At 41.6% G+C, this 26878-nt stretch overlaps 1 protein-coding gene across 2 annotated transcripts; it reads left to right on the forward strand.

Moving 5' to 3' along the window:
• Positions 1–11017: 11017 nt before the first annotated feature.
• LOC112847728 (butyrophilin-like protein 2) lies at positions 11018–22547 on the forward strand. Of its 2 annotated transcripts, none has more exons than XM_025910032.1 (5): positions 11018–11297; positions 14506–14844; positions 20097–20434; positions 22003–22098; positions 22342–22547. In XM_025910032.1, exons 1-3 carry the CDS (start codon positions 11261–11263, stop codon positions 20189–20191), a joined length of 471 nt encoding a protein of 156 aa, XP_025765817.1. In that variant the 5' UTR covers positions 11018–11260; the 3' UTR covers positions 20192–20434; positions 22003–22098; positions 22342–22547. The 2 variants fall into 2 exon arrangements, with proteins under 2 accessions (XP_025765817.1, XP_025765816.1); XM_025910031.1 differs by having other exon boundaries at positions 11033–11297; positions 22342–22542.
• The last annotated feature ends 4331 nt before the right edge of the window (positions 22548–26878 follow it).

The following is a 26878-nucleotide window of genomic DNA, read 5'->3' on the forward strand; positions in this document are numbered from 1 at the left end:
TACCTTAACTGTTTGGCTGAGGCAAAACAACCACAAGGCAGTGATCTTGTTACTCCCCTCGAGTCTTAATAAAGCTCAACTTGCTCTTTGTGTTTAAACTGACATTTATTTCGGACAGGAGGATTCTTCGACATGCCTTAACATGTAATGATGTCCAACCACAGCCGATACAATGCCATCAGAACTAAAAAGAAATACAAACTTAAATGAATATTCTTAATAAAGTCCTTAAGCATTATATATGACGAAACATTCCAACAAAAGGATCAATAAAGTACACATTACACCTCACACTGTGGTAATTGCACTTGAATATCACGCAACACTAGCGTATTTACATACAACGATAATAAACAAAATAAAACATTTACCTCATTGGCCTCACTCAAAGGGAATAAAACTTTCATCTTTACGTCGTGGGGTAGTCCAAAAAGGCACTCTTTTACAACTTTCTGTAGACGTGCAAACCTCGCGGCTCATCTCTTAATTAGCTTGCTGAGTGTGTCAGCCAACAAAAAATGCCCTCTTAGCAACAACAGACGGAACTATAGAAAAGGTTCCTATCTAATTGCACAGTTAGCACAAATAACACATTTAAACATATAAATCTAATCAACAAACATGAATTACTGTTTATTATTTCTTAATATTTCAACTACTAATTGTTTCAACCTTAACTCCAATAAAATGAACTTAAATGCGAGAGTTGCCTATGACGGCAGCTACACTCCCACCAAATCACTTGTGATTTCCACACATGAACTTATGAAATGTAAACTAATCTGCTTCTAATAGTGTCACAGTCTTGTGTATAGCTCTGTCAAGTAGAACTGGTTTACTCAGTCTCTCTCCATGGTCATCTAACAATGAGTCACTCATTAACAGTTGCACTTTGCGTATACATCCATCTTCACTTGGGTGTATGGCAACAACTTTGGCCAACTTCCAGTCGTTTCTTGATGCTTGGTCATCTTGTACAAGCACTATGTCATTGACCTTTGCATTTCTGTTTGTTTTGTGCCACTTTTGTCTTTGTTGTAGGCTCAGTAAATACTCTTTCTTCCATCTGTGCCAAAATTCATTGGCCAAGTACTGGACTCTACGCCATCTTTTGCGAAGATACAAATCTTCCTTCCTTCCAAAGTCTCCTGGTGGTGGCAGTATTACTGACGACTTCATGGTCAACAGAAGATTAGGTGTAAGTGGCTGAGGTCCAGTAGGATCGTTGAGTAAATGTGGGGTGATAGGTCTGCTGTTAACTATCGCCATCACTTCATAAAGATAGGTTCTTAGAGATGAACTGTCCAATGATCTGGATGACTGATCCAGAATGGTTGTCAATACACTTCGGATCATACGAATTTGTCTTTCCCAGGCTCCACCCATATGACTGGCAGAGGGAAGATTCATCACAAACTCGCAGCCTAGCTGTCTCAGACTTTCCTGATCCATTTCCTTTACTGCTTCCAGAAACTCACGTCTGGCTCCAACAAAATTGGTGCCTTGATCTGATTGCAACTGACTTACATTCCCACGCAAAGCGATGAAAGAACGCAATGAGTTTAGAAAAGCATCGGTTGACATATCATCGAGTAGCTCTATGTGCACCGCACGAGAGCATAGACAGGTAAACAGAAGCCCGTAACGCTTCAGTTCTTTTCTTCCTTCTTTAATGTAGAACAGGCCGAAACAATCCATCCCACAATACGTGAAGGGAGGAGTTGTCTCCGTTCTCTCACTTGGTAGGTTTGCCATCTTTTGCTCTTCTGGATGATACTGCTTGACTGCATCCTAGTATCCATATTCCATTTGATCTCAGCTCATTTATCATCATGCCCCGTCCTTGATGATTCACTCGCTGATGATAGTGATCACTCAGAAACTTTGCGATATGGCAAGTCTTTGGTAAGATGACTGGGTGCTTGACGTGTGGCTGCAATGTAGAACGTTCTAATCTACCTCCCACTCTAAGAACACCCTTCTCATCCAGGAAGGGATCGAGTCGATAGTCTATTTGTTCTGTCCTTGGGTAGATCCTTTCGCGTTTGAAGTGCTTTGATTTCCTTGCAGAAGACTGATCTTTGTACAATGGATATGATTTTAAGCTCAGCTTCTTTCCTTTCTTCAAGGTTAGTGGCTTTATTGCTTCTCCTTTCTAAGCCCTTAAACTCTTTCACAAATCTGAGAAGTCTTGCCATAGCTTTGACCAACCTTGACCAACTGGAGAGTTTCAGAAAATGTTCTGCCAAAGAATCTGTTTCCGTAGTTGTATGGAGTACACCAGCTTTGCGTACTTCTGGATCCTCTGCATCAAGTTTTCCCACCTTGACTTCTCCGTGGGGAAGTTTCTCTTGCCAAAGAAAACTTGGACCGCTAAACCAGTTGGAGGTAATGAGGTCTTTGGCCTTCAGTCTGCGTGACGCATGGTCAGCTGGATTGAGATCTGATGCCACAAACTTCCATTGCATCGGTTGAGTGCTTTCCTTAATACGCTGAATGTGATTTGCAACGAAAACATGGAAACGTCTTGCATCGTTGTTGATATATCCCAAGACAACTTGAGAATCTGTCCAGAAGAATTCTTGGGCATCTTCTAGCTCCAACTCTGCTTTGAGCATGTCACTAATCCGCACTGCTACAACTGCTGCAGACAGCTCCAATCTTGGCACCGTAGTAACCTTCGTGGGTGCTACTCTGGACTTGGCAAAGACAAGAGAGCAGTGGACTTGTCCTGCTTCACTGACAGCTCTTAGGTACGTACAAACACCATACTCTGAAACACTTGCATCTGAGAAATGGTGAAGCTCGTACTTCTGAACTGTTGAAAATCTCTTGGCACGTAACATATGTCAATTTTGACATCTGCTAGATTTTTTAGATCCAACAACCAGGACTCCCACCGTGACTTCAGATCGCTTGTGAGTGGTTCGTCCCAATCTGCTTTCTCACGACACATCTGCTGTAGTATCTTCTTCCCAAGTAGAACAAAAGGTGCCACAAAGCCAAGTGGATCGTAAATAGAGGCTACCGTGGACAACACTCCTCTTCTGGACAGTGGCTGCTCGTTCACAACTACTCGAAACTGGAAATGATCCGAGTCGATGGACCATTTGACACCTAGGGCTCTTTCAATTTGTTGCTCACCCAGTGACAAGTCTTTTCTTACTGTTTCTGCACAATCTTCTTCCGGCAGCGAATTAAGCACTTACTGTTTGAAACGAACTTGTGAAGTCGCAAGCCTCCTGTGCTGCAAAGTTCCTTTGCTTCCTTTACCAAACGAATTGCCTCTTCTTCTGAGTGGAAACTGATAAGACCATTGTCCACATAAATATTTCGCTCAATGAACCTTATGGTAGCTTCACTGAACTTGCCTTGACCTTGTGCAGCAATATACTTGAGACCAAAGTTCGCACAGGCAGGGGAAGAAGCAGCTCCAAACAGGTGTTCTAAGTGTGGCCACGCTCTTGCTGTCCTTTGTGTGGGAACATGACTCAAATTCGCAGGAATAAACTCTCTTGTGTATGTCACAGGAAGAGGAATTCTCCTTGAAGAATAGAAACCTCTGACCTGTAATCCAGACAACCTTTGACTTGGTACTAAAGTATCTTTAGAAGACATTGTTGAGAGCTTTAACTGCACACATTTCTTCTCTGCATCCAGAGCATCTGCCTTTTCTTTCAAGATGAATGTCGTGTCACTTTGGCTATCAAGACGAGCATAGAGAAGAATCTCATGTTCAGGATTGCTTGTTGTGGATAACCAAACTGGAATGATTGTAGATGTGAGATTACTTCTGTCACTTTGAATCACACGGTTTGATATTGCTTCACTTGGTGCTTCCTTGGGTTTGGTTTCTCTACTCTCTTTATTGTCTTCCATCTCTTTCATTTGTGGTTCCTTGTCACTTTCTTTTTCTTTCCTTTTCCTTGAGGTTTTATCTTGTTCTTCATGCAAACATGTCGGGTGTTTCCCTTTACATGTGTCACACATCTTTCTCTTTTCACATTTCTTTGTTGGTGTCCAAAGCCTAGACATCCAAAGCACAGTCCCTTGGTTTGCACAAACTTGACTCTTTCAGTCAAGACCTTGTCCATAAACTTCTACATGTGTGAATGCTATGATTTGAGTTTTCACAAAACACACATTTTTTTGTGTTGGATGTCTCTTCTGCAGCACTCACTAGCACCTTTGCTCCAACACTTCTTGTCTTGGATGATTTCGTTTTCTCTGAGTCACCTGCTTTGAGTGCATGAAGTGATGTTACTGGATTGCACGCAATCTTGGCTTCTCTTGCAATGAAGTCAACAAAGTGGCTAAACGTTGGGAAAGAACCATCTTGCTCTTCAATTTCAATGACCTTCCGATTCCACCTTGCTGTCAACCAATCAGGTAGCTTGCTTAGCATTCTCTGATTCTCATTGCAGTCATTCAAAACTTCAAGACCTTTAACCTGAAGCATGGCCGCTTCACATCCTCTGAGAAAATCTGAAAATTCTCAAAGTTCAACGCTATCCTTGTTACCAATCCTTGGCCATGATGTCAACTTATCTCTGAAAGCTTTGGCGATTACAAATGAACTTCCGTATCTTTCCTCCAAAGTGTTCCCTGCTGAGTAATAAGCAAGCTCTGTTTCCAACAGAAAATAACTCTCAACAGCCTTTCTCGCCGGTCCTCCAACATACTTGCGAAGATAGTAAATCTTTTCATTCACTGGGATGTTCTTTCTGTCTATCACCATTTGAAACAACAATTTCCAATCCTTGTACTTGAGAGGATCTCCGTTGAAGATTGTAGGTTCTGGTAGGCGACTTATGTGAATGGACTCAGCTAGAGCTTGGGCCAATGTTGTGGTACTATCTTCCTGTTTGCTTTCTCTTGGTTGTGACCTTGACGTGGCTTGTGGCATATCAAACAGCTCTGCATTTGCATTAAGTTGCAAATGTGCAAACTGATTCATCAGTTTAGATGTGGCATTTCTCCGTTTACTCCTTTCGTGCAGAAGGTCTGATATTTCTTCATCTGAGTTTCCTTCTTCATTGTACACTTTCAGACGTGCTTTAGCAGCATTCATTCTCTTTACTGTTTCTAGCCTTTCAAGCTCTCTTCGCTTTTGCTCTAAGGCCTTCTGTTCTCAGCATTCTCTGCTTCAAGGATTTCAAGTGCCTTTCTTTCACTTTCCATTTCCTCCATAATCTTCAGAGTTGCTTCAGTAGCCGCAAGCTCTGCAGCTGCTTCTGGCCTCTTTACAGACAACTTACTTGAGCATCTTGATTGCGTGCTATTGAACTCTTGGATCTTTGAGAGGTTGCAGAATTGAATGCTGATCCTATATCACTCCAGTAAACTAATCTCTCAGAAGGTTCTTCGTCTTCTTCTGCTGCTAATTTTTCTTGAGCTAGCCTTATCATCTTCTGAGAAACCGCGTCACAGGTGTCCACTCTGCAGCGAGTGTCTGCATCAGGAGTTTCATGATTGCGCAGTTCATCATAAACTTGTTTCACTTCTGCCGAGGTATGTTCAACTCGGTCAATAAGCTTTTTAAGTTTTGCACTAACAGGTTCTTCAAGTGCCTTTTTGCCTTGATTTGCAACAACTTTCCACCTTTCATAACTGACTTTAAAGCAAGCTTGAAGCTTGTTCACCTTTTCATCATGTAGTGCTTGGCCCCTTTCAGTGAACTTCTTAACTCTTTGACTTTTCCTCAAACTTCCTTCTTTAGTAGCTTTACTTGTGCATGGTTCTTGCAAACTTTCTTGCTCTTCAAAAGCTTCTTGCTGCTCCACACCTTCAGTGTCACAGCCTTCTTGCTCCATGTCACAGACAGTCAAAGGTATTATACTACACTCAAGTCACCTAGGTCAACTTAAATACGTGAATAGTCACCTTATGAAGCACCTAGGAACTTAAATTGCTTTACTTTAAAGAGTCGGCTTAAATATATGTCACCATCACTTAAACCAAAATAATAAATTGTTCTTCACTTGTAATTAAACAGAAAATAACCTTCAATGTCAAACAAAATACTAAAATGTGACCTTTAAATATCTAATGCAGTCTTAAAAATAAGCAAAAAACCCTTATAATCAACTTAAACGTACCTTAATTACACTTACTTAGCATAAACAACTAATAACATGAACTTAAACTTTTACTCCAAAACCACCACACTTCCCCTTTCATTGCTTGACAGAGTCCCTTTAAGATGAGCTAAGGAAATCTACTCTCCACATTTAACTTGTATAAACGTGTTACTTATTTGTAGCTTAAGCAAGCTGCACCACTGGACTCTGGTTGCCTTATGGGATGTATGTGTGTGTGTTTGGGTGTCTTTGATGCTTGAGAGAGAGACGCGAGCTAAACCACGTGACCCAGCGCACTGTCGGCTCAGCTCCGCTCCCACTCGGCTCCACTGCGGCAGACCTCTTTCTCCTTCCCCCCCTCCAGCACGAAGCAGGCTGAGTTCTGACTGTTACTCCCCTCGCGTCTTAATAAAGCTCAACTTGTTCTTTGTGTTTAAACTGACATTTATTTCGGACAGGAGGATTCTTCGACATGCCTTAACATGTAATGATGTCCAACCACAGCCGATACAATGCCGTCAAAAATAAAAAGAAATATGAACTTAAATGAATATTCTTAATAAAGTCCTTAAGCATTATATATGACGAAACATTCCAACAAAAGGATCAATAAAATACACATTACACTTCACACTGCGGTAATTGCACTGAAATATCACGCAACACTAGCGTATTTACATACAACGATAATAAACAAAATAAAACATTTACCTCATTGGCCTCACTCAAAGGGAATAAAACTTTCATCTTTACGTCGTGGGGTAGTCCAAAAAGGCACTCTTTTACAACTTTCTGTAGACGTGCAAACCTCGTGGCTCATCTCTTAATTAGCTTGCTGAGTGTGTCAGCCAACAAAAAATGCCCTCTTAGCAACAACAGACGGAACTATAGAAAAGGTTCCTATCTAATTGCACAGTTAGCACAAATAACACATTTAAACATATAAATCTAATCAACAAACATGAATTACTGTTTATTTATTATTTCTTAATATTTCAACTACTAATTGTTTCAACCTTAACTCCAATAAAATGAACTTAAATGCGAGAGTTGCCTATGACGGCAGCTACAATGGTGGAGATTTCATAGCCACGCTGTAACCACGCTGTAAGAACATGAGGATGATCCCACCGTCACCGTTCTCATAGGGGGGTCGTCTGATTGGTGGAGTTTCTCTCTGTTATTGTCGAGTCTTTACAGTAGAAACTCCTGGAGGTGACTGTTGTTGTCATTTGCTGCTGTAGAAATAAAACTGAAGGAATTTTGCAGGTAGAAGATATTTGATTTACAGCTTCTCACACACGAGACCAGGCCTGCAGCTATCCATTATTTTAGTGTGTAAACAGACTCCGCCTCTCTGTGTAAACAGACTCCGCCTCCACGTTAAACTGTGACATCATCATCACTGCTGCTGTTATCAGTGTTTGTGTTTAACACTGGAGGCTGTGTGGGCTTAATGTGCTCAGACTTTTATTCACACGCTGCTCATAAACACGTTTCTATTGGAGGTCTGTGAAACATGGAAGCAAAGAATTTTATAATCGAATTATTGGAATTACTGGATGAATCGTTGCAGCTCTACACGAGACACTTTCTTTAAAAATCATCAGACTGGTTTCATACATGTTAACGCTTAAATACAGAAAACTTCAGCCTGATATTCCCGACGTATGAAACTATGTTCAAATCCAGATGAACATTTTTACAAAGAGCCTGTTTCTGTTAATATTATATCAAAAGTCTGTGATGGTGTTCTGTCTCGTTTTCCCAACATTAACCTGTGAAATGTTCATATTTATGTACCAGTCAAAGGTAAAACATGTTTTCTAATAAACTGTGTTTGTAAAATATGCTGGTTGTAAGAAGAAGTGTGTAAATGTCCCCAGTGGCTGCTGTGGTTTACATGGTGAGATAACATGTGAGAAATCATTCAGATACTGAGGCTACAAACTGTTAGTTAGTGCTGCTGTGGAGACGGATAAAGAACATGTGATGATGATAAAAACTAAGAGCTGAACTCCCCCAGCTAACATTATATGGGCTGAACCATTAAAATAGGTAGGGCACTTCCTGTAGGGAGTATAATAGACATTAAAACCTCCATGTGTCCACACATCAACTGTATAGAGAGAGAGAGAGGGAAGGACATGCAGCAGCGTAGATTCAAATTCAGGCCTAATGCTCTCAGGTCATGTAGCACCTGCTCATTACACTGAGCTAAACAGCTGCTCTGCTGTTGTGTCATTAGTTTTGTTTTCATTTTTAAAGTGTAAAAATGTCAAATAGAAACTATTTCAAACATGTCATCATTTCTGTGTGGACCAAAGTATAATAAAAATAATTATTCTTGACCAAAATGACAAAAAGAAATAAAAACACAGTGATTCTGACACGGGTGGTTCTTGACCCACTCATGGAAGAGTGTGGGCTCCAGTCACTCATGTATCTAAGACAGGAGTGTCCAACTGATTTTACATGGTGGCCACATACAGCCCACTTTGATCTGAAGACATTTACATTTACCTAGATTTATCTGGAGCTTTTTCATTTAATATCCTTTTTGAATCTTTCTGACAAACAGTGAAAATGTGTTTCTTTAATCTCTGTCTATATTTTCATCATAAAAACATGACTCTGAGCCCTTATGATCCCTGCACAGACTCATCTCTAATCCTCTGCTGATCTTTGTTCCATGGATTTAACTCTTCAATGAACTGGACGTCCACAGTGTTCAAATCCCTGAAAGCAGAATGAAGTCCATCCAGCCAATCACAGGACAGGAAGTGATCAGCTGACACAGTGATTTGAAGCTGTCAGGGTGAGGCTGCTTCATGCAGGTGTGAAACTATGAGGAAGCTGAACGCCTCCTCTTTCCTCAGAAGTGATCTGTGGCAGTCTGCCATCATGTTTGGCTGCACACACTGAATGAGACTCACTGAGAAGCTGAACCATGTTTTTGATGATCACACTTTAATTTAACAGCTGAACAATGAACTTTTAGAAAGCGTCAAATCTGACAAACAAACTTTTACCTTCATGTTGTTAAAGTTTCACGTGTTCAAATATTTATGTTGTTTCAATGAGCAGCATAAATATTGATGTGATGTCCAAGTAAAACACAGACTTTAGATTGATTTAAAAATGTCTGTAATCCAGATGATTCCAAACAAAGTGTAAAATAAGAGCAACATTTCATTGAAGCTGTGGCTTCATTTATCACAGTGTCACAAAGAGTTTCCTGTTTCTGTTTTCAGCCTGTCAGCTCTCACAGTGTTATATTGCACATGTGCTGTGAGTAATAATATAAATAATAATAATAGAAATGAATAAATAAAGAGATAAACAGCACCAACAGGAGCCTGTAGAGAGTTTCTGGTCTTGCAAAGACAAACATGTTTGTTCCAACAGAACATTCAGATCATAATTCAGATGTGAAAAGCTGTCAGACAGGACAGGTTATATAAACACAGTGTTTAGTTTGTGAGAGCAGGTAAAGGCAAAGAACCAGGAATGAACCTGATTGGACGCTTTGGATTTCCTGATCTCACAGTGTTTTTGTCCTGTTTCAGTAGATTTTGATGGCTTTGGTTACATGAAATGTAACCTCATCCATGATGGATGATCTACAGTGACACCAAAGATCAGCTCAGAAATCACAACAATCCTCATGGAGAAAGAATCGTGTAGAAGTATTTAACATCAGTGCTAGAAGATGGCTGTGAGGCCACATCAATGTGCAGCTGAAGCATGATTTCAAACAGATATAAAGGTTAAAAAGTGATCCTGAAACACAGAATGAGATCACAGGATAACAAACATGTACTTTAATTCCAGTGGAGCAGCCAAGTATAAGTTTAAGTGTGTAAAATAAGCACCACTGTGGGCTGTGGAGCTCCATGTTTGACACGGACACACAGGTCAGAGCGGCTGCTGCCCTCTTTAATGCTTCTTATTTGGACTGTTTCACACATCAGTGTCAGAACTCAAGAAATATTCCAGCGTTTTAACCTTAGAACGTTTTACAACAAACTGGACTGAAATCAGCCGCAAACCATCCAAACAGGTACAAACAGCTTCTCAGTAACAGCTGCTTAACATGAAGTCCAGATGTTGGTGTGGGTCAACGGGCACTGCTGTGGGCACTTCCCTCCAGCATCAACATCAGATCACATGATCATTTAGTCTCAGAGTGAAGCATTTAGATCTTCTGTTACCACGGTGCATTAACTTCCTGTTACTTTAACCATAAATATGTGATCCCAGAGCTGAGATGAAGATGAAAGTAAAATGCATTATTATTTCTAAGACTGCATGTTAGACTTTGAAGCTTTAAACTGATCCATTCAAACACTAAAGCTTCCCACAGCCTAATGAAGGACATGTGGAAATCACTGTATTTAGTCTCAGATCAGAGTGAGAGGAATGTGATTGGTTGGATAATCAAAGGGAAATGATTGTTATTGATCAATCGGTGTTCTTCGTGTGTCTTCTTAGAATTACAGCGGAACAGAATCAAGCAGAGAAAATATTTAAACGTTTTCTGCATCACAAAGTGAAAACTTGAACGTTCCAGTGAAATGTTAGTTTGCACTGTGGTAACTTTACAGCTAGACCTGTCATGATGTCATTGAGATACAGCTTAGAATAGAATAGAATAGAATAGAATTCAACTTTATTGTCATTGCACATGTCACAGGTACAGGGCAACGAAATGCAGTTTGCATCCATACCTTAGACAGGTAAAACATTTTCACTCAGCAGAAAATGTGTGACTCTGTACTGCACTTCGCATTTATTAAAGGTTATGTCAGATCTCAGATTATGCTATTATATGTTTTAAATAGAAAACACTTTATAATTTCACCATGACAAAGTTCGCTTTATGCATGAAGGTGATCCACAGCTCCATGAACTATTCACAGACTTTCTTTAACAGGCCTGTCAGACCACAATGATCCAGCTGTTTGTGTTCATGTGCCACATTTATACGTTTTATTTCAAATCTACTTCACACACATTTTATTATCTGATATCTGCGACACACGGAGACTTCCTGTTAATCCGAAAGTAAACTTTGTGCGTGGGCGTGTTTGGGAGCTGCAGGTGTGTCCAGGTGTGGGTTCGTTGCAGCAGAGGATTTAACGGGACTTTGTGTCGGTTTGAGTTGTTTTTAAAGGAGGATGAAGACGCTGGTGGTGTTCCTGCTCCTCATGAACGGTAAGAAAGTCTCTGTTTAACCTGCAGCAGCTCCGCAGACAGTCCTCTGTGACCGGAAGTGCTACACTCAGGTGCAGCTCGCGCCTCTGACGTCATGGAGATTCACACAGTGTTGGAAATACAGATTTAATGATGAGGCTTTAATAGTAAAAGTATGAGGGAAGGTTAGAAACAGACCAGACTAACAGACTGTGGACTTTGTAGTCACAGATTGGACACTTCCGGTATGGCAGAGCTAGCTAACCATGCTAAAGTAGCCTCGTGTCTGCGCTGTTTCCGGTCTGAGCCGAGCTCATTCAGCCCTCTGAGCTCCGTTTCTCCGCACTCAACACAGCACAGGTGCACCTGATTATAAATAATACTTTTTCGATACCGCGCTGAGAATTCTTGAACAGTTTATCTTCTCTTTAAGAAGGAAGGGAAATACTCTTTGTTAATGAATTATTTATTATTTCACTTGTTATCAGAGAGGAGTAGGTTCTGAATAAACAGGGGATATAATCCAAGTATTGTTACTGAAGAAATAGAAATATTTATTTTTAAATTTTAAACTTGACAGCACAGCAACAGCATGAGGAGAAGTGTGTTTGCTCAGTAAACAGTAAATATTTAAGGAATTGAGTTCAAATGAATAGTTGAAGTATTAACTATTAATATTAATTAATAGTTACAGCTGCATTAAATCTGCTGTTAAATCAGCAGCAGCTTTCAGGTTGAGTTAAAGCACAGACTGTAAGTCATTTGTCACCAGGCAGGGTTTAACAGGCTTTATAAGACACATGTTTTTATAACACACTTTTATATTTGCATGTTAAACACATTTCTGCATTTTTTTCTCATCTTATCTATGGTCTGGTGTTGGTGTTTTAACTTAACTCATGATGTAAATCTGTTATAGACTATAATAACTTCACGTTTACCTATGGTAATGGAATGACGCTGAATAAAACAATGGAGAAAGTTGAGGCTTACTGCATACCTAAGAGAAATGTGACATTTGAGCGGCACAGATTCTTCACATGTGTACAGAAGACAGGGGAGACAGTAGATCAGTATGTAACAGAACTGCAGAAATGGAGTAAAAGTGTGAATTTGGAGGACTGACAGACTCTTTGATAAAAGACAGACTTGTGTGAGGCAAAACTGTTCACCTGTTATTCAAGAGTATTGGAACTGCAGAGCAGAACTGTCTGTAGAGGATGATGTGGTGTTCAAGGGAAGTAAAATAGTCATCCCAAAGAGCCTGCGGGGAGAGATGCTCAAAAAGATACACGCAGGGTATCTAGGCATGGAAAAATGCAAAAGGAGCACAAGTGAGGTTATCTACTGGCCACGGATTAATCAGGATGGGACAAATAAAGTGTCAAACTGTTCAACATGCCCGACATATCAAGCAAGCAATCCTGCGAGCCACTAAAGCCGCACCCAAAACCAAACCCATTCAGGATCACCTGCTTAAAACAAAGGAGAGAACAGCATGAAAAAGTTCAAAGAGCAACAAAAAGCAAAGCAGAAGTTCTGTTATGACCTAGAAACTAAGAACTTACCTGAACTGCATGCTGGGGATCAAGTGAGATTCAAAGACAAAAACAACATATGGGCACAGAAAGCGACTGTTCTAAAGGAAGATCAACCATCAACAATCATACATCATTCAGACAGAAGATGGAGCTATGCTGAGACGAAATCGCCAAGATCTTCTTAAGGGACCAGTAGTAGTAGAACAGAGTTTCGAGCCTGCCGAACAACCCCAACACACACACGAGACACTATCACGTGAAACACCTACACATACACAAGAACAAACACTGAGAAGATCTGTAAGAAAAGTGAAGCCACCTATGAGACTGATTGAACAGATGTAAATGTATTGACATGTTGTTTGGAAGATGATAATGTCATGGTATCTGTGCAAGTTGCACTATGATTGCCTACTATTGTCGAACTGACCATAATTGTTGAAAACTAGATGTGTTGTTAACATTAAATTGACAAAGCCTGGTTTAAGAAGTAAAAACAGAGACTGTTTACCTTTGTGAAAGTAGAGTTATTTTATTCATTTATTTATTTATTTTAAAGGGAAGATGTAATGATAACTACGGAGCACTGCAAGGGACATTGGAGAAAAAAAAAATAAGATGAACTTTTGCGAGATCTTGCAAAATAGGAATTCCAACAATGGCAGCAGCTACTTAGTTGTAATATTACTCTTTCTGGGTCACAAAATCAACTTTTAAGATATTTTGAGGCGTGAATGTTGCTGTGTAAACGTCAAATATCTGCTTGGTTTACAAGACATCACATATTTGCAAAAGTGCTCCGACGTTTTCGGAGACGTCTGACACCCACCATCTCGAAGCTAACGGGAGGTCGAGACCTACTACAGCCGGGGGGAACACCGCTCTCCTGGCACATCGTGCCTCGACCTCCCAGTCGGCTTCGAGCTGGCGGCCTCCAAAGAATGCGGCCAAAACTTTTGCGAGATCCCGAATTAGTTTTGCAAAATCTCGTAAAAGTTAATCTTAATTTTTTTTTCTCCCATGTCCCTTGGGGGGCTCCGTAGATAACAGCAAATCCATATATACTTAGTATCAAGTTTGACGTCGTTAATACGCCCAGAATCTAGGGGAGCTAGAGAGCTAGAGGGGAGTTACCTCAGAGCAGACTGTGATGGCGAAGCTTTGTTTACATGTGAACTACAGTTCAACAAATTTGCCAAACATTTTTTTTTCCACCACTTTTTAGCAAAAATTTCTCTGTCTTTACCCCTTTCAGTAGAATTTTTGTCTTTACACTACTTTTCAGCACAAAAATTCTGCTTCTTCACCTGTTTTCAGCAGAATTTTCAGTTTCTTCACCGCCACATAACTTTTTGCAAGTTTTCAACTTTTTCAGCTTTTTCAGCAGGCAACTTCAGCGTTAAGGCATCCACACAGCATTTTCGCAGGAAATGCAAATTTTTCTAGTTTCAGTCTGGGTTGATGCATCTGTTTTACTTGAAGAACACTGAACATTTACGGATACTTTAGTACCTTCAACTGCTTCAGTGTTCTTCTGCTCCATAAGTGACACAGTGTCTGATTGGTCATCATCATCCACGAACATGTTGGGTACTGTAGAAGTGGATTGTTGTTTACCATCATCCAGGAAACTGTCTAGTGTCTCTTGTCCTATGTGTTTCTTAGCACAGTTTTCTTTCTGTCCTCAGTTTCCCAGCATGCCTCGGCTGTGGAGGTGTATGAGGGGGTGGAGTCTGTCCTGCTGACCTGTCAGGACACTTCTGTACCTCGAAATCCCACTCTGATGTGGAACCGCCACGACCTCAGTCCTCCAATCGTCCACCAGCGTAACCTGGCAGGAGATGAAATGGGAGACCAAAACCAGCGTTACAGAGACCGAACATCCATGAAGACGGACTCTCTGCAGACTGGAGACTTCAGCCTCACTCTGAGGAACCCCATCATCTCTGACAGTGGCACCTACACCTGCACCATCACTGCATTTGGAAACACACGGACACTGACACAAGTAGAGCTGCAGGTCAAAGGTCAGCAACACACTATAAAACCCACTCTACATACAGGTCAGAAGTGAGGAACAAGAATCTCAATCGTGTATTAATCCTCTATCAGACAAGAGCAAGACCAAATTCCCCTTGCGAAGTCCAGCAGCTGCTCTTCTCAGATGTTTACAGATTGTTGTAAAAAGAAGAGGAGATGCTGCACAGTGGCAAACATGGCTCTATCTCAACTGTTAGATTCAAAATGACTAAATATTTTTCATAAAATTGTTTTTTCAGTTTAAACATTTTGTATATTTTCTATGTTCAGTGATGAATTTAGAATGGTTTTATCAGATTTACAAATATTTTCGTTCTATTTTTGCATTTAAACCATTTACATACACTTCAGAAAAAAAAATGTTTCTTTACTGTCAAACATCAAATCAGGGTAAATTTTGTTGTTCTAGATCAATAAATATTAGCATATTTTTTTTATTTGTGAAATGTAAGAATAAAGAGAGAGAAAATGGTTAAGCATTTTTCATTACTATAATCAAAGGGGGAAGTATATATACCCTAACTTTACTGTGTCTCTGAACATGAAGAAATCTCCAGATGATTCCATTCTGAGCTTAAGAAGCTTCTGATAGGTTGATTGAGTCCATTTGAGTTATTTGGTGGCACACCCCAAACGTCGAGGGCTCTCCTCAGCTCTTTCCAGGAGGGTGACGCAGCTGCCCCTGCTTCATGCCCTGGGGTGCGGGGCTATGGCTCCCCATACCCTCTAGCACACAGGTGTTGAACTCCAGGCTAGGGATGCACCGATCCCGATACTGGTATCGGGTATCGGGGCCGATACTGTAAAATGTGTGCGTACTCGTACTCGTAAAAGTCAACCGATACCATGAACCGATACTAATGTAGCCCGGATGGGAATTTGGGAGTAGATACTCATAATTCCCATGGACTTGAACGCCACATAAGGTGTTCACAGTTCACAGAAGAGAACGGCATGGAGAGATGCACGAGGTTAGCTGAACCAAAGTGAGAGACTCGGCTAGTTTTACTGAGGTTAACTAGCACAAAAGAGTGTGTGACTAGAAAGCTAACCGTGTGAGAGCTTCGCAACAGAGTGTGGGTGAAGTGACTTTTTGTTTCAACGGTCGCACCACCGTGGAAAACTGTGTTTCCAGCCATGACCGCCGAGGCTAAAGGCTAGCCCGGACTGCTTGGCTGCGCCACGGAGGCAGGACTGTCGGAGAGCTGGACAGTGACTGGCTAACGCGCTGTAGCAGAGACAGCATCGGGTCCGCAGGGAGTGGATTTAGTGTGGGACTGGTGAACGGCGACCTACCGAGCAACGGAACTGTAAGTCAGACTTTTGTGCTCTTACTGGGGAGAAGAGGATTTCTCTCCATCGTCCGGCGTGAGCAGCAAACAGGCCTGCAACAAGTGTGAATGTGAGTGTGTGTGGGGCCCATGTGTGAATATTGTATGTTTAGTGGATTTATATAACGTGTTTTGGAGTGTATATTAGTGAGTCACTTACCAAAAGGTGATAACATAAGTTGGGTTGTTTAATATAATTTGAAAGGGAATTATGTCATTTATACAGTGTATTTCATTTGGTTAAGGAATTGGAATATCATCTGAGTTTAAAAAAGGGATGTGTTGTACAGTATTTGTCTCTGCCCTTACGTTCAGTAAACGTTTCGTTTGTGTTAAAGAGTTGTCTGGGGTCGTTTCTTTACTACTGGTTAAGTTTAACTTGTGTGTGGTAGAAGTATCGGTTTTTGTACTCGGTATCGGCAACTACTCAGATCCAAGTATCGGATCGGTTTGAAAAAATTGGTATCGTTGCATCCCTACTCCAGGCCTCGAGGGCCGGTGTCCTAACCCTAACCCTGCAAGAAGATTGTTACATGGAGAAACCTTTTGAATACAAGCGTGCTCATGCACACGGGTGTTCACAGACACAAACTATATCTGTCTTGGCTGCTACCTCAAAGCACATTGTGCGCTGTTGGTCTTGTGTGCTGCACAATAACATTCAATATTTACTGTTAGTTACACGTATCTAGATTATTGCTGTGGTCTCCCTATTGTGTTGCTCTCTTTTTGCTTGTTCCCTTTTGTTATCTCTTTCAGCAGGTGATCCAGTAGATTTTTAGTCTCCCTTTCCTATTCCCCAGTGATGTTTGTCCAATCTGTAATAACTTAAAATAAAATAAATAAATAAATATTAATAACAAAGGTCAATCAAATCGATCAATACAGAAAAGCCATAATGATCCACTTGGTGAAATAAATCAGTTGGGCATCTTTCTTGGCCTTCAGACAATAATTCTGATTGCTAAAGTACCAAACGGCCCAAAAAAACATAGGAAGGCACAACCATCACACTGCTCAGTTCCAGAGAGGAACGTTTTTTGGTGTGAAATGTGCAAATCAACTCCAGGACAACAGCGAAAGACCTTGTGAAGATGCTGGCTGAAACTGGTAAGACAGTGTCACTATCCACAGTAAAACGAGTCCTGTACCACTATGATCTAAAAGGTTACTCTGTGAGGGGAAAGCTTTAAAACCAGCATAAAAAAGCCAGATTACAGTTTGCAACTGCACATGGGCACAAAAGTCTTAATTTATGGAGACATTTAATGTGGTCTGATGACACAAAAAGTGAACTGTTTGACCATAATGATAAATGGGATATTTGAAGGAAAAAGGGGGAAGCTTTGACACTATCCCAACTGTGAGGTATGGGGATGGCAGCATTATGTTGTGGGACTGGTACACTTCACAATATAAAATTATGTGGACAGCTATATATACATTATATAGCTGCTAGATAGCCAGGAGGTTGAAGATTGGGCATAAATGAGTCTTCCAAATGGACAATGACCTCAAGCATGCCTCCAAATTAGTTAAGTCAAGGTACTGGAGAGGCCATCACAAAGCTCTGATGTCAATCCCATAGAAGATTTGTGAGCAGCACTGAAAAGGCAAGTGTGAGCAAGAGGGCCTACAAACCTGACCCAGACACACCAGTTCTGTCAACGTTTGGCCCACGTGAGACAGTTTCAGGACAAGTCCACCAAATCCTAAGGAAGTGTATGTAAACTTCTGCCTTTGATGAAAGTATTAAAAACTTACATAACAATTTTCTCTCTCTTGGACAGTAAAGAAAAACATGTTTTGTCTTTGTTTGTGTTTTTCTGAAGTATATGCAAATATCTGGTATCAACTGTGTTTACTTCTCCCACAGCATCCAAGCTTATTTGGAATTGGGGCTCTATTCTATTCTATTCTATTCTATTCTATTCTATTCTATTCCACAACTGCTTGAAATCTCTCAGATAATTTGATGCCAACCTTGATTTAGTGCAGTTCTAGTTTAGCTGATCCTCTGTGTTTAAAATCAATAATCAGATATTCAGTAACTCTTCAATAATTATATACTGCTCAATAAAATAAAGGAAACACAAAAATAAAACATCCCAGATATGAATGAATGAAATATTCTTAATAAATGTTTTGTTCTTTACATAGTTGAATGTGCTGACAACAAAAGTCACACAAAATTATCAATGGAAATCAAATTTAGTAAACCACGGAGGTCTGGATTTGGAGTCGCACTCAAAACTAAAGTGGAAAAACACACTTTGATGTAATGTCCTTAAAATAAGTCTAAATGAGGCTCAGTAGTGTGTGTGGCCTCCATGTGCCTGTATGACCTCCTGCACCACCTGGGCATGCTCCTGATGAGGTGGCAGATGGTCTCTTGAGGGATCTCCTCTCAGACCTGGACTAAAGTGTCCGCCAACTCCTGGACATTTTGTGGTGCAGTTGGTGGATGGAGCGAGACATGATGTTCCAGATGTGCTCAATTGGATTCAGGTCTGGGGAATGGGCGGGCCAGTCCACAGCATCAAGCCTTTGTCTTGCAGGAACTGCTGACACACTCCAGCCACATGAGGTCTAGCATTTTCTTGCTTTAGGAGGAACTCGGGGCCAACCACACCAGCATATGGTCTCACAGGGGGTCAGAGGATCTTATCTCAGTACCTAATGGCAGTCAGGCCACCTCTGGTGAGCACATGGAGGACTGTGTGGCCCCCCCAAAGAAATGCCACCCCATACCATTACTGACCCACTGCCAAAACCGGTCATGCTGGAGGATGTTCAGGCAGCAGAAGATTATCCACGGCGTCTCCAGACTCTGTCACGTCTGTCACATGTACTCAGTGTGAACATGCTTTCACGTGTGAATGGCACAGAGCGCCGGTGGCGAAGTTGCCAATCATGGAGGTAGCAGTCCTGCTGCTGGGTTATTGCCCTCCTACGGCCTCCTCCACGTCTCCTGATGTACTGGCCTGTAGCTGAGGGACACACAAACATGTGATCATGTCTAATTAATCATGATTATATATTGGACTTGAAATATAGTTAGTGTATTACAATAAGGGAAACGGTTACTGGTGTAATGGGTCAGTGCAATATCAGCACAGTCAGGGCAATACTGGGGTTTGTGCAGTATAATTGATGTGTTATTGTTTTCTATGTTGTCCATTCTTGTTGTCATTGTTTGTTCTAATATGATGTGATCACTGTTTTTGGCCTTGTTTCTATATACATGATCTCTAAATAGTATCTCTGATGTTTTTTACTAACTTGTGTGTAACACTAACCTGCCAGAGGGTCTGCAGACGGAAAGTAGCCGAAGGCTATAATCTGGCATATTTACAATTTTTAAAATGTTCATTAATATGTATTCTCCCTCTTTCTAAATAAATAAATAAAAATGTGCCATCCTGGATGAGCTGCACTACCTGAGCCACCTGTGTGGGTCGTATACTCCGTCTCATGCTACCACTAGAGTCAACTCACTGCCAAAAAAGTGACCAAAACATCAGGAAGAAATCTTAGTTACTGAGAAGTGTTCACCACCTGCAGAACCACTCCTTTATTGGGGATGTCTTGCTACTTGCCTATAATTTCCACCTGCTGTCTATTGCATTTGACAACAACATGTGAAATTGATTGTCAAGCGGTGTTGCTTCCTAAGTGGTCAGTTTGATTTCACAGAAGTGTGATTGACTTGGAGTTGCATTGTGTTATTTAAGTGTTCCCTTTATTGTTTTGAGCAGTGTATTTTTCCGCAGTTATGTTTAAGACAGTTTACTTGGTAGTGTTCCCTCGTGATTCTTATGCTGACAAAATCTATTACAAATGGTCTCTATCAGGGGTCATGTGACCTGCACACAGCTGATTCATGTTTGTGTCTCTGTGTCTCACAGTGTCCCACCAAGTCCTCACCCTGGAGGTGTACGAGGGGGCGGAGTCAGTCTGCTGCCCTGTCACATCCCGTTTGTATCTGGACCCTCCACAATGATGTGGAGCCGCTACGACCTCAATCCTCCAACCGTCCACCAGCGTCAGCAGGAAGAGGACGAGCTGATAGATCAAAACCAGCGTTACAGAGACCGAACATCCATGAAGACTGACGCTCTGCAGACTGGAGACTTCAGCCTCACTCTGAGGAAACCCCACATCTTTGACAGCAGCAACTACACCTGCACCATCAGAGTGACGGGAGAAGAACCCAGACTGACAGATGTTCAGCTGCAGGTCAAAGGTCAGGAGCACATAGTTATATCAATTTTTGCTACATTAGTCTGAAGGTGACCTCACAGATCATGTTTTTATTTCACAGGTAACTTTATGAAATACACTGATTAAAAAATTACAGGAACACTTTTATAAGAAATCAGATCTGAATGGGGAAAAAATTATGCTGGATATCTACACTAATGTTTTAAGAATGAGGGGATGCCACTTCATTTGATCGAAATGAAAATGATCAACCTACAGAGAGCTGAAATCAACTACCTGTGCAAACTCTGTAGGGTCCAGGTATCATCTCATACTATCAGTAGTGACGCTGCTGACCCTACCAAACTAGTTTAAAAAAATAGTAAAAGTCAGGAAAGATGAGGAAATAAAACATGTGACTGTATTATGATGTTCTTGTTTGTATAGTTTAGGCTTCAGTTAGTCCTGTTTCCCAGTGTAGTTCTCGTCAGTCTAGGTTCGTCGCAGGTTTGCACCCACTTAACTGTTTTGTGGTGTTTTTAGCAATTTTCCTAACTGGGGTTTCCTGTGCTGAGATCAAAAACAGTGATGTGTGGTCAGATTGCCCCAGGAGCAGTGTTGGCTTAGTCCTGTAGCCCTGTTTGAAGCAATGTGATCAGAAACTTTCAAATAAAACAATGAAGTGAGAAACACAGCTGCAGCGTCCATGTGTGCCACCATCTTGTAATCCCATCAGAAGTCTTACTCCGTGGTATAATTCTCAAACACGTAGCCTAAAGCAGATAACTCGTAAGCTGGAGAGGAAATGGCGTGTCACAAACTTAGAGGATCATCATTTAGCCTGGAGAAATAGTTTGCTGCTTTATAAGAAAGCCCTCCGCAAAGCCAGAACATCTTACTATTCGTCACTGATTGAAGAAAATAAGAACAACCCCAGGTTTCTCTTCAGCACTGTAGCCAGGCTGACAAAAAGTCAGAGCTCTACTGAGCCAACAATCCCTTTAACGTTAACTAGTAATGACTTCATGAACTTCTTCACAAATAAAATTTTTATCATTAGAGAAAAAATTACCAATAATATCCCACAGATGTAATATTATCTACAGCTACTTGATGTTAAGTTAGACTCTTTTTCTCTAATTGATCTTTCTGAGTTAACTTCAGTAATTACTTTATGCTGCAATCGATATCGGCTGCTGGGAGATTCCCATGATACACTGAGTGTTTTTTCTTCAGTCACCTTTTTCACGCAAAATGTGCTTATACACCTCTCTGCATGTAGTTATTAGTTATTAGTAATCTCTGGCTCTCGTCCACAGTGTGTCTTTTGTCCTGTCTTCCTCCCCTCACCACCACCCAGTTTGCACAGATAGCTGGATGAAACTGTGCAGTTCATTTGTGTTGCATACTTGCAGACAGTGGAGTTAAGATAACAAATCTTGATTTCAACATTTAGGTTCTTCACTGGAGAACATAAAGCACCTTGAGGCCATTGTTGCTCTGATTTTTTTGCTTTTATAAATAAAACTGAATTCAATTGAACTCCAAGTGATTCTTCGATTGGGTTAATCACGTTCATGTTAACCTCGTTCTGTTGTTGGTTTCTTACAGAGCCGTACACTTTTCCAGCTGAGGCCTGGGTTCTCCTGGCTGGCTTGGTTGTTGCACTTGGTGTAATTGTTTATTTATGGATATTGCTCTGCAAAGGTATGTTGTGTGCGTTTTAACTCTACACCTTTTAAGCCTTATTCACACACTTACAATCATACCTGGGAGATTTTCACTGTAACAGTCCCATCTGCTGGTGACCTCATGACAGTTGTGTTTTCAAGAAAAGGCCTTTAAAAACATACAGCAAGTGAGGCAGAAGGGAGTTGAAATGAAATACTGAAAATGTGTTTAGTATGCTGCTGTCTGTACAGCTCATGTTTTACTGTTTTATCCTCTCAGTCCCTCGGGTGGAGGTGGATTCAGGCATGGAGACTGTCTACCTTCTGTGCAAAACCACATTTCACCTGCCTGAAGACGCTAAAGTGGAGTGGATGGAGAACAAATACAACAGAAGGTCCACGTGTATAGAACGGCTCTGACCAGCCTGAAAACAGAACCAGCGTTACAGAGACCGAACGAAGATGAATGAAGACCTGCTGAAAACTGGATATCTCAGTCTGACCCTGAAATACCCCACAGACTACGACAACAGGACCTACACCTGCACCGTCTACAGCAGGGAGGGAAACATTCTGCTGAAGAGAAAGGTGGAGCTGAAAGTCAGAGGTCAGTGCTGTAGATACAGGTCAAAGGTCAGAGGTCATGTAGGAGTTTATTCTCTAAAAGCTTTTAGTTTGAATCTATTTTCAGTTCATTCAAATAAAATAAATTCTTTGATGTTTTGATCTAAAAGCCAAAAATGTCAGGCGGAGCAACTGTGTGTTTAAATGAACAGACTAAGAAGACCATTAAAAATGATCCTAACTTCAAAATAAAAGCCTCTGGCATGATTTGAGTTTGGATCAATAATAGTTTTGTTAGTTTAGTCCAAATCAATGTAAATGTATAAATATGTCATGTTCCTGGGCCATGTTGGCCCATCATTCTTAGTTTTCGTGTGTTTTGTGTTTTGTTCCTTGGTTTCTAGGTTGTTCTGTTAAGATGTTCCTTATTTGATTACCCCCTCTGTGTATCTGTGAGCCCTCGTTTCCCCTCCTTGTGTTTTATTCCATGTTTTCCACAGCCCGTTATGTCTGTGCTCTCTCTCCTCCTGTCTGAACCTCTGTGTACTTCCTGTTTTACTTTGACAGTCTCCCGTCAGTGTTGTGTTTACTCCTGCCATGTCTTGTTATGATTATCCGTGTCACCTGTGTTCCCCGTGTGCTCCCATTTCCCTCGTTAACCCTCTGTGTATTTTTGTCTGCGTCTCCCTCAGTTCAGTGTCGCGTTCTCCCTCATCCATGACCGTGTGTTTCTCCGTGTAATATGTTATAGTTTCCAGTTTAGTTTGTATGGTTTTTCTCTCCAGCAATAAAGCTGTGTTTTGAGTTCATTCCTGCCTCCGTGAGCTTGCGTTTGGGTCCTCATCCTGCCTGCACACAGCCGAATCATGACAAAATATCATGATCATGATCATGATTTGAGTTTGGATCAAATCAATAGTTTTGTTAGTTTAGTCCAAATCAATGTAAATGTATAAATATCATAGTTTTAAAGCTGCTTATTTGTGCCAAACACATGAAGCCTTCAACTTTGTATTTGTCCAGTCAGTGTGGCAATAGAAGTCACTGTGAGGATTTTCAATGTGCTATCAAAGAGCATCCAAACAATCAGTGAGAATGAAGAGAATTAGTGTGGATGGACAGAAAATCCATATCCAGTGTGATTTAGGAGCCGTTCATATATAATGAGTGAAATGAAAGAAGAGCACAGACAGTAAGAACATGAGTGAGCAGACATTTTGGAGCTGCTGATCCACACAGGGCTGGATGGAAGGAGTGGGAGTCCATGATGGCTCAAAGTCTCTGATCCTAACTGTTCCTGAGCCTCTCCCCCTGCCTCCTCTTTGGATCTTCTCCTCCTCTTCTTCCTTATCTGCCTCCTCCACCACTGCTCTCTCCTCCCTCATCTCCTCCTCAGCTGAACTGAAGTCAGGGCTGTAACATGAGGAAACGTGCAGAAATGACTGAGTCAGCATGTTGTTGAAGTGAGTTGAGTGATTGTGAGCAGATTAGATGTGCGAGCCTCCCCTGTAGAGAAAAGCAAATCTTCTCCAGAGTTTCCCACCTCATGTTTTCCTGTGTCACAGCTGATTGTCAAATCCTGGCTGTCACTAAATGAGTGGTCCAAAGGTGGAAGGAGGAGCACAGTTAGATTGTTCACCTCCTAACCTGTGAAATCAATCAGCTGAATGAAAAACACTGTGATCCTATGAGCTGCTATCAGGGCTGCTCCATTCTCAGGATTCTCATCTGGATGATTGAAGCAGATTATTGATGAAGTCAGCAAACAGCTTTCAAAATGGCTCTTTTTCCAGGGGAACTCCCTGAAATGTAAATCTCATGGAAATGAAGAAGAAGTCCAAAGGCGTGGTTAGGCCCAGACTTGTGGCTGTTTTCAATGTAAAGCCCATGTTGCAGGCAGCTGCTGCTCCTTACTGGCCCACAGTCTCCACTGATGGATGTGTCAGCTCACTTGTACTGTAGCCACGGGGAGAGCGATGGAGAGATGAAGCTGACAACCAGAGGTGTAGTGCTATTTGTTGAAGTAGCCCAGCGCACCGTGTGCCATGTAAGCACAAGTTTCCAGAGATGATTGGACTCTGAAATGATCCATGTTGGACTGAATGTAAGAACAGATCATAAAGTCCTCTGTGTGCCCGTCTGAGCATCTTCATCAGTGTGCAGCTGATCTACAGCTAATGTGCTGATTGATGAGCAGCCTGTTCATGGTGATGATGAGAAACAGATTTGATTCAAAGCACAAATGAGTGAAAAAGGAGCAGCAGCCATGATAGAGCGAGTCATCTGCTGACAGAAATAGTGGAGTGAAGGATTTGTGCAGCGTTTCTCTGTGAAAACAGCTGATTCAGATCAATGAGAGGAGGATGAAGGAGAAGCAGCATGTTTCTGATAGAAGGATCACTGCTGTGCTACAAACTGCTGGGACTGTGTGTGAATGTGTGTGTGTGACGGCTCAGCTGGAGGCAGGATTGGTCCAGAGGAGAGCTGCTTTATTCCAGACTAACTCTTCTAGAAAGCTGAAATCTGTGTGGAACAGCTGACCTGTACCATGTGGAAAAGAACAGCAACATGATTCAGCGTCAGATCCCGACACATCCACGGATTCATCCCGTTACAGGAACTGTGCCACACGTGGCCTCTGTTTGTTCTGCATGTGATGCTGCAGGGATTTCTTCAAGTCACTATAATATAGTGTCAGATGGACACATGAAGCTAACACGGCACATCTTTGTGAGTCTGCAGCATGTTGACACACATGTCAGTGTTGTACAGATCTGAGAGCAGCACAAACAAACTCCATCAAAGTGATTTGTGCTGTTGCAGAGCTGTGTGACTGCATTTGTCTTCATTATGGACACATTTCTACAAATGGGACTAAACATGTGACCCTCTGCACATCCATGGGCTCAGGCTCAACAGTGCACCCATTGGCTGGATGCAGCTTGTATTGTGGCTCCTCCCCCTTGACCTCTGTGTTAGCTTCAGCTCAGTTTAGCTGTGTTTCCTCCAAATCCCAGAATTCCTGAGGAGCAGGAATATGTGGGGCTGGGCTCTAAACACTCAGGGTGAGGACTGAGTGAAGAGCTACAGGACAGAGCCAAAGTTTCAGCACTGCGCTCACAGCTTTGAGACGTCCAATCAGCAACTGGTCCTGATAACATCTCCCCTCTCATTCCACATACATGAAGACTGCTAGAAGCAGCTATCAGCCACATCAGGCTCACATCATGCTTGGTATTAAACATGCTGCAGTCTGCAGTAAACTCCCTGCCACAAAGCTTTGAGTGCTCTGAAAGGGAATCTCCTCCAAATCCACCTGTAACAAGGTCACCTGCAGAAATAACTGTGTCCACGGGCAGAGTCACTAACACTCTGCACCAGAGCTAAACCTGCTTTGGAGCTAAAAAGCTGCTGTCAGGGTTTCCTGCAGAGGTTCACAGTAAATGTGGAGACTGAAAGCTGTGGACAGTTTCTGTGGCTGGATTATTTCATATGTGTTTGTAGGAGTTTCACTTTCAAAGTTTGGAGTAAAGTGTTGAAATAAATCAGGTCTGTGACGCACACTTTACTGCAGATTGTTCTCAATGGAACACAAAAAGCAATCAAAATGTGATTGATCCTGATGTGGTTGTGATTGTTGCTTCTAGCAGTGTTCATGTATTTGCACAGAGAGGGGGAGATGTTATCAGAGTGTGTAACTGATCAGATCTGATGCTAAATCATGTTCATGTACAGTCAGCTGATCCTCACAGTTCACTTTGTAATCATGCAGCTCTCCTCTGATCAATCCTGAGCTCCACCTGAGTCTCAGTCCTCAGGACCTCACACAGTCCCAGCAGCTTCTATCAGCAGAGTTCTCCCTGATATCACAAACATATTGATCCTCCTTCAGCCTCCTCTCATTGATCTGAACTGTTTCCACAGAGAAACTCATCAGTGAAACCTGAGCTTACTGTGGATTATTCTGGTTGCTCCATCACTCTCTGCCTCACACTCCCTCATCTGCTGCTTTCCTCTGATTGGCTGCTCTGACAGAGTCATGATTGGCTGCATGTTTGTATATAAAGCAGCACGTTGCTGGTAGATCAGCCATCAGCTCATGTTTGTGACTGCAGCATGGCACCAGTTTGCTCCTCGTGTTTCAGTCCCAGACTGACCTGCAGCTCTTTAGGAAATTCAGACAGCAGCTTTTGAACTGTTAGTAAATCTGACCATGAATCTCATTATGACACCTCTGACCACTCATTCTGTCT

The sequence above is a fragment of the Oreochromis niloticus genome, linkage group LG8 (assembly GCF_001858045.2).
Source record: "Oreochromis niloticus isolate F11D_XX linkage group LG8, O_niloticus_UMD_NMBU, whole genome shotgun sequence".
NCBI classification, from domain to species: domain Eukaryota; kingdom Metazoa; phylum Chordata; class Actinopteri; order Cichliformes; family Cichlidae; genus Oreochromis; species Oreochromis niloticus.

Bases quoted from the DNA above. Each gene is read 5' to 3' on its own strand.
- LOC112847728 (XM_025910031.1), top strand. From the start codon at position 20,188: ATGATGTGGAGCCGCTACGACCTCAATCCTCCAACCGTCCACCAGCGT. The intron at 20,435-22,002 runs GTCAGGAGCACA...GGTTTCTTACAG, and splicing joins TGTTCAGCTGCAGGTCAAAG to AGCCGTACACTTTTCCAGCT. The intron at 22,099-22,341 runs GTATGTTGTGTG...TTATCCTCTCAG, and splicing joins ATGGATATTGCTCTGCAAAG to TCCCTCGGGTGGAGGTGGAT.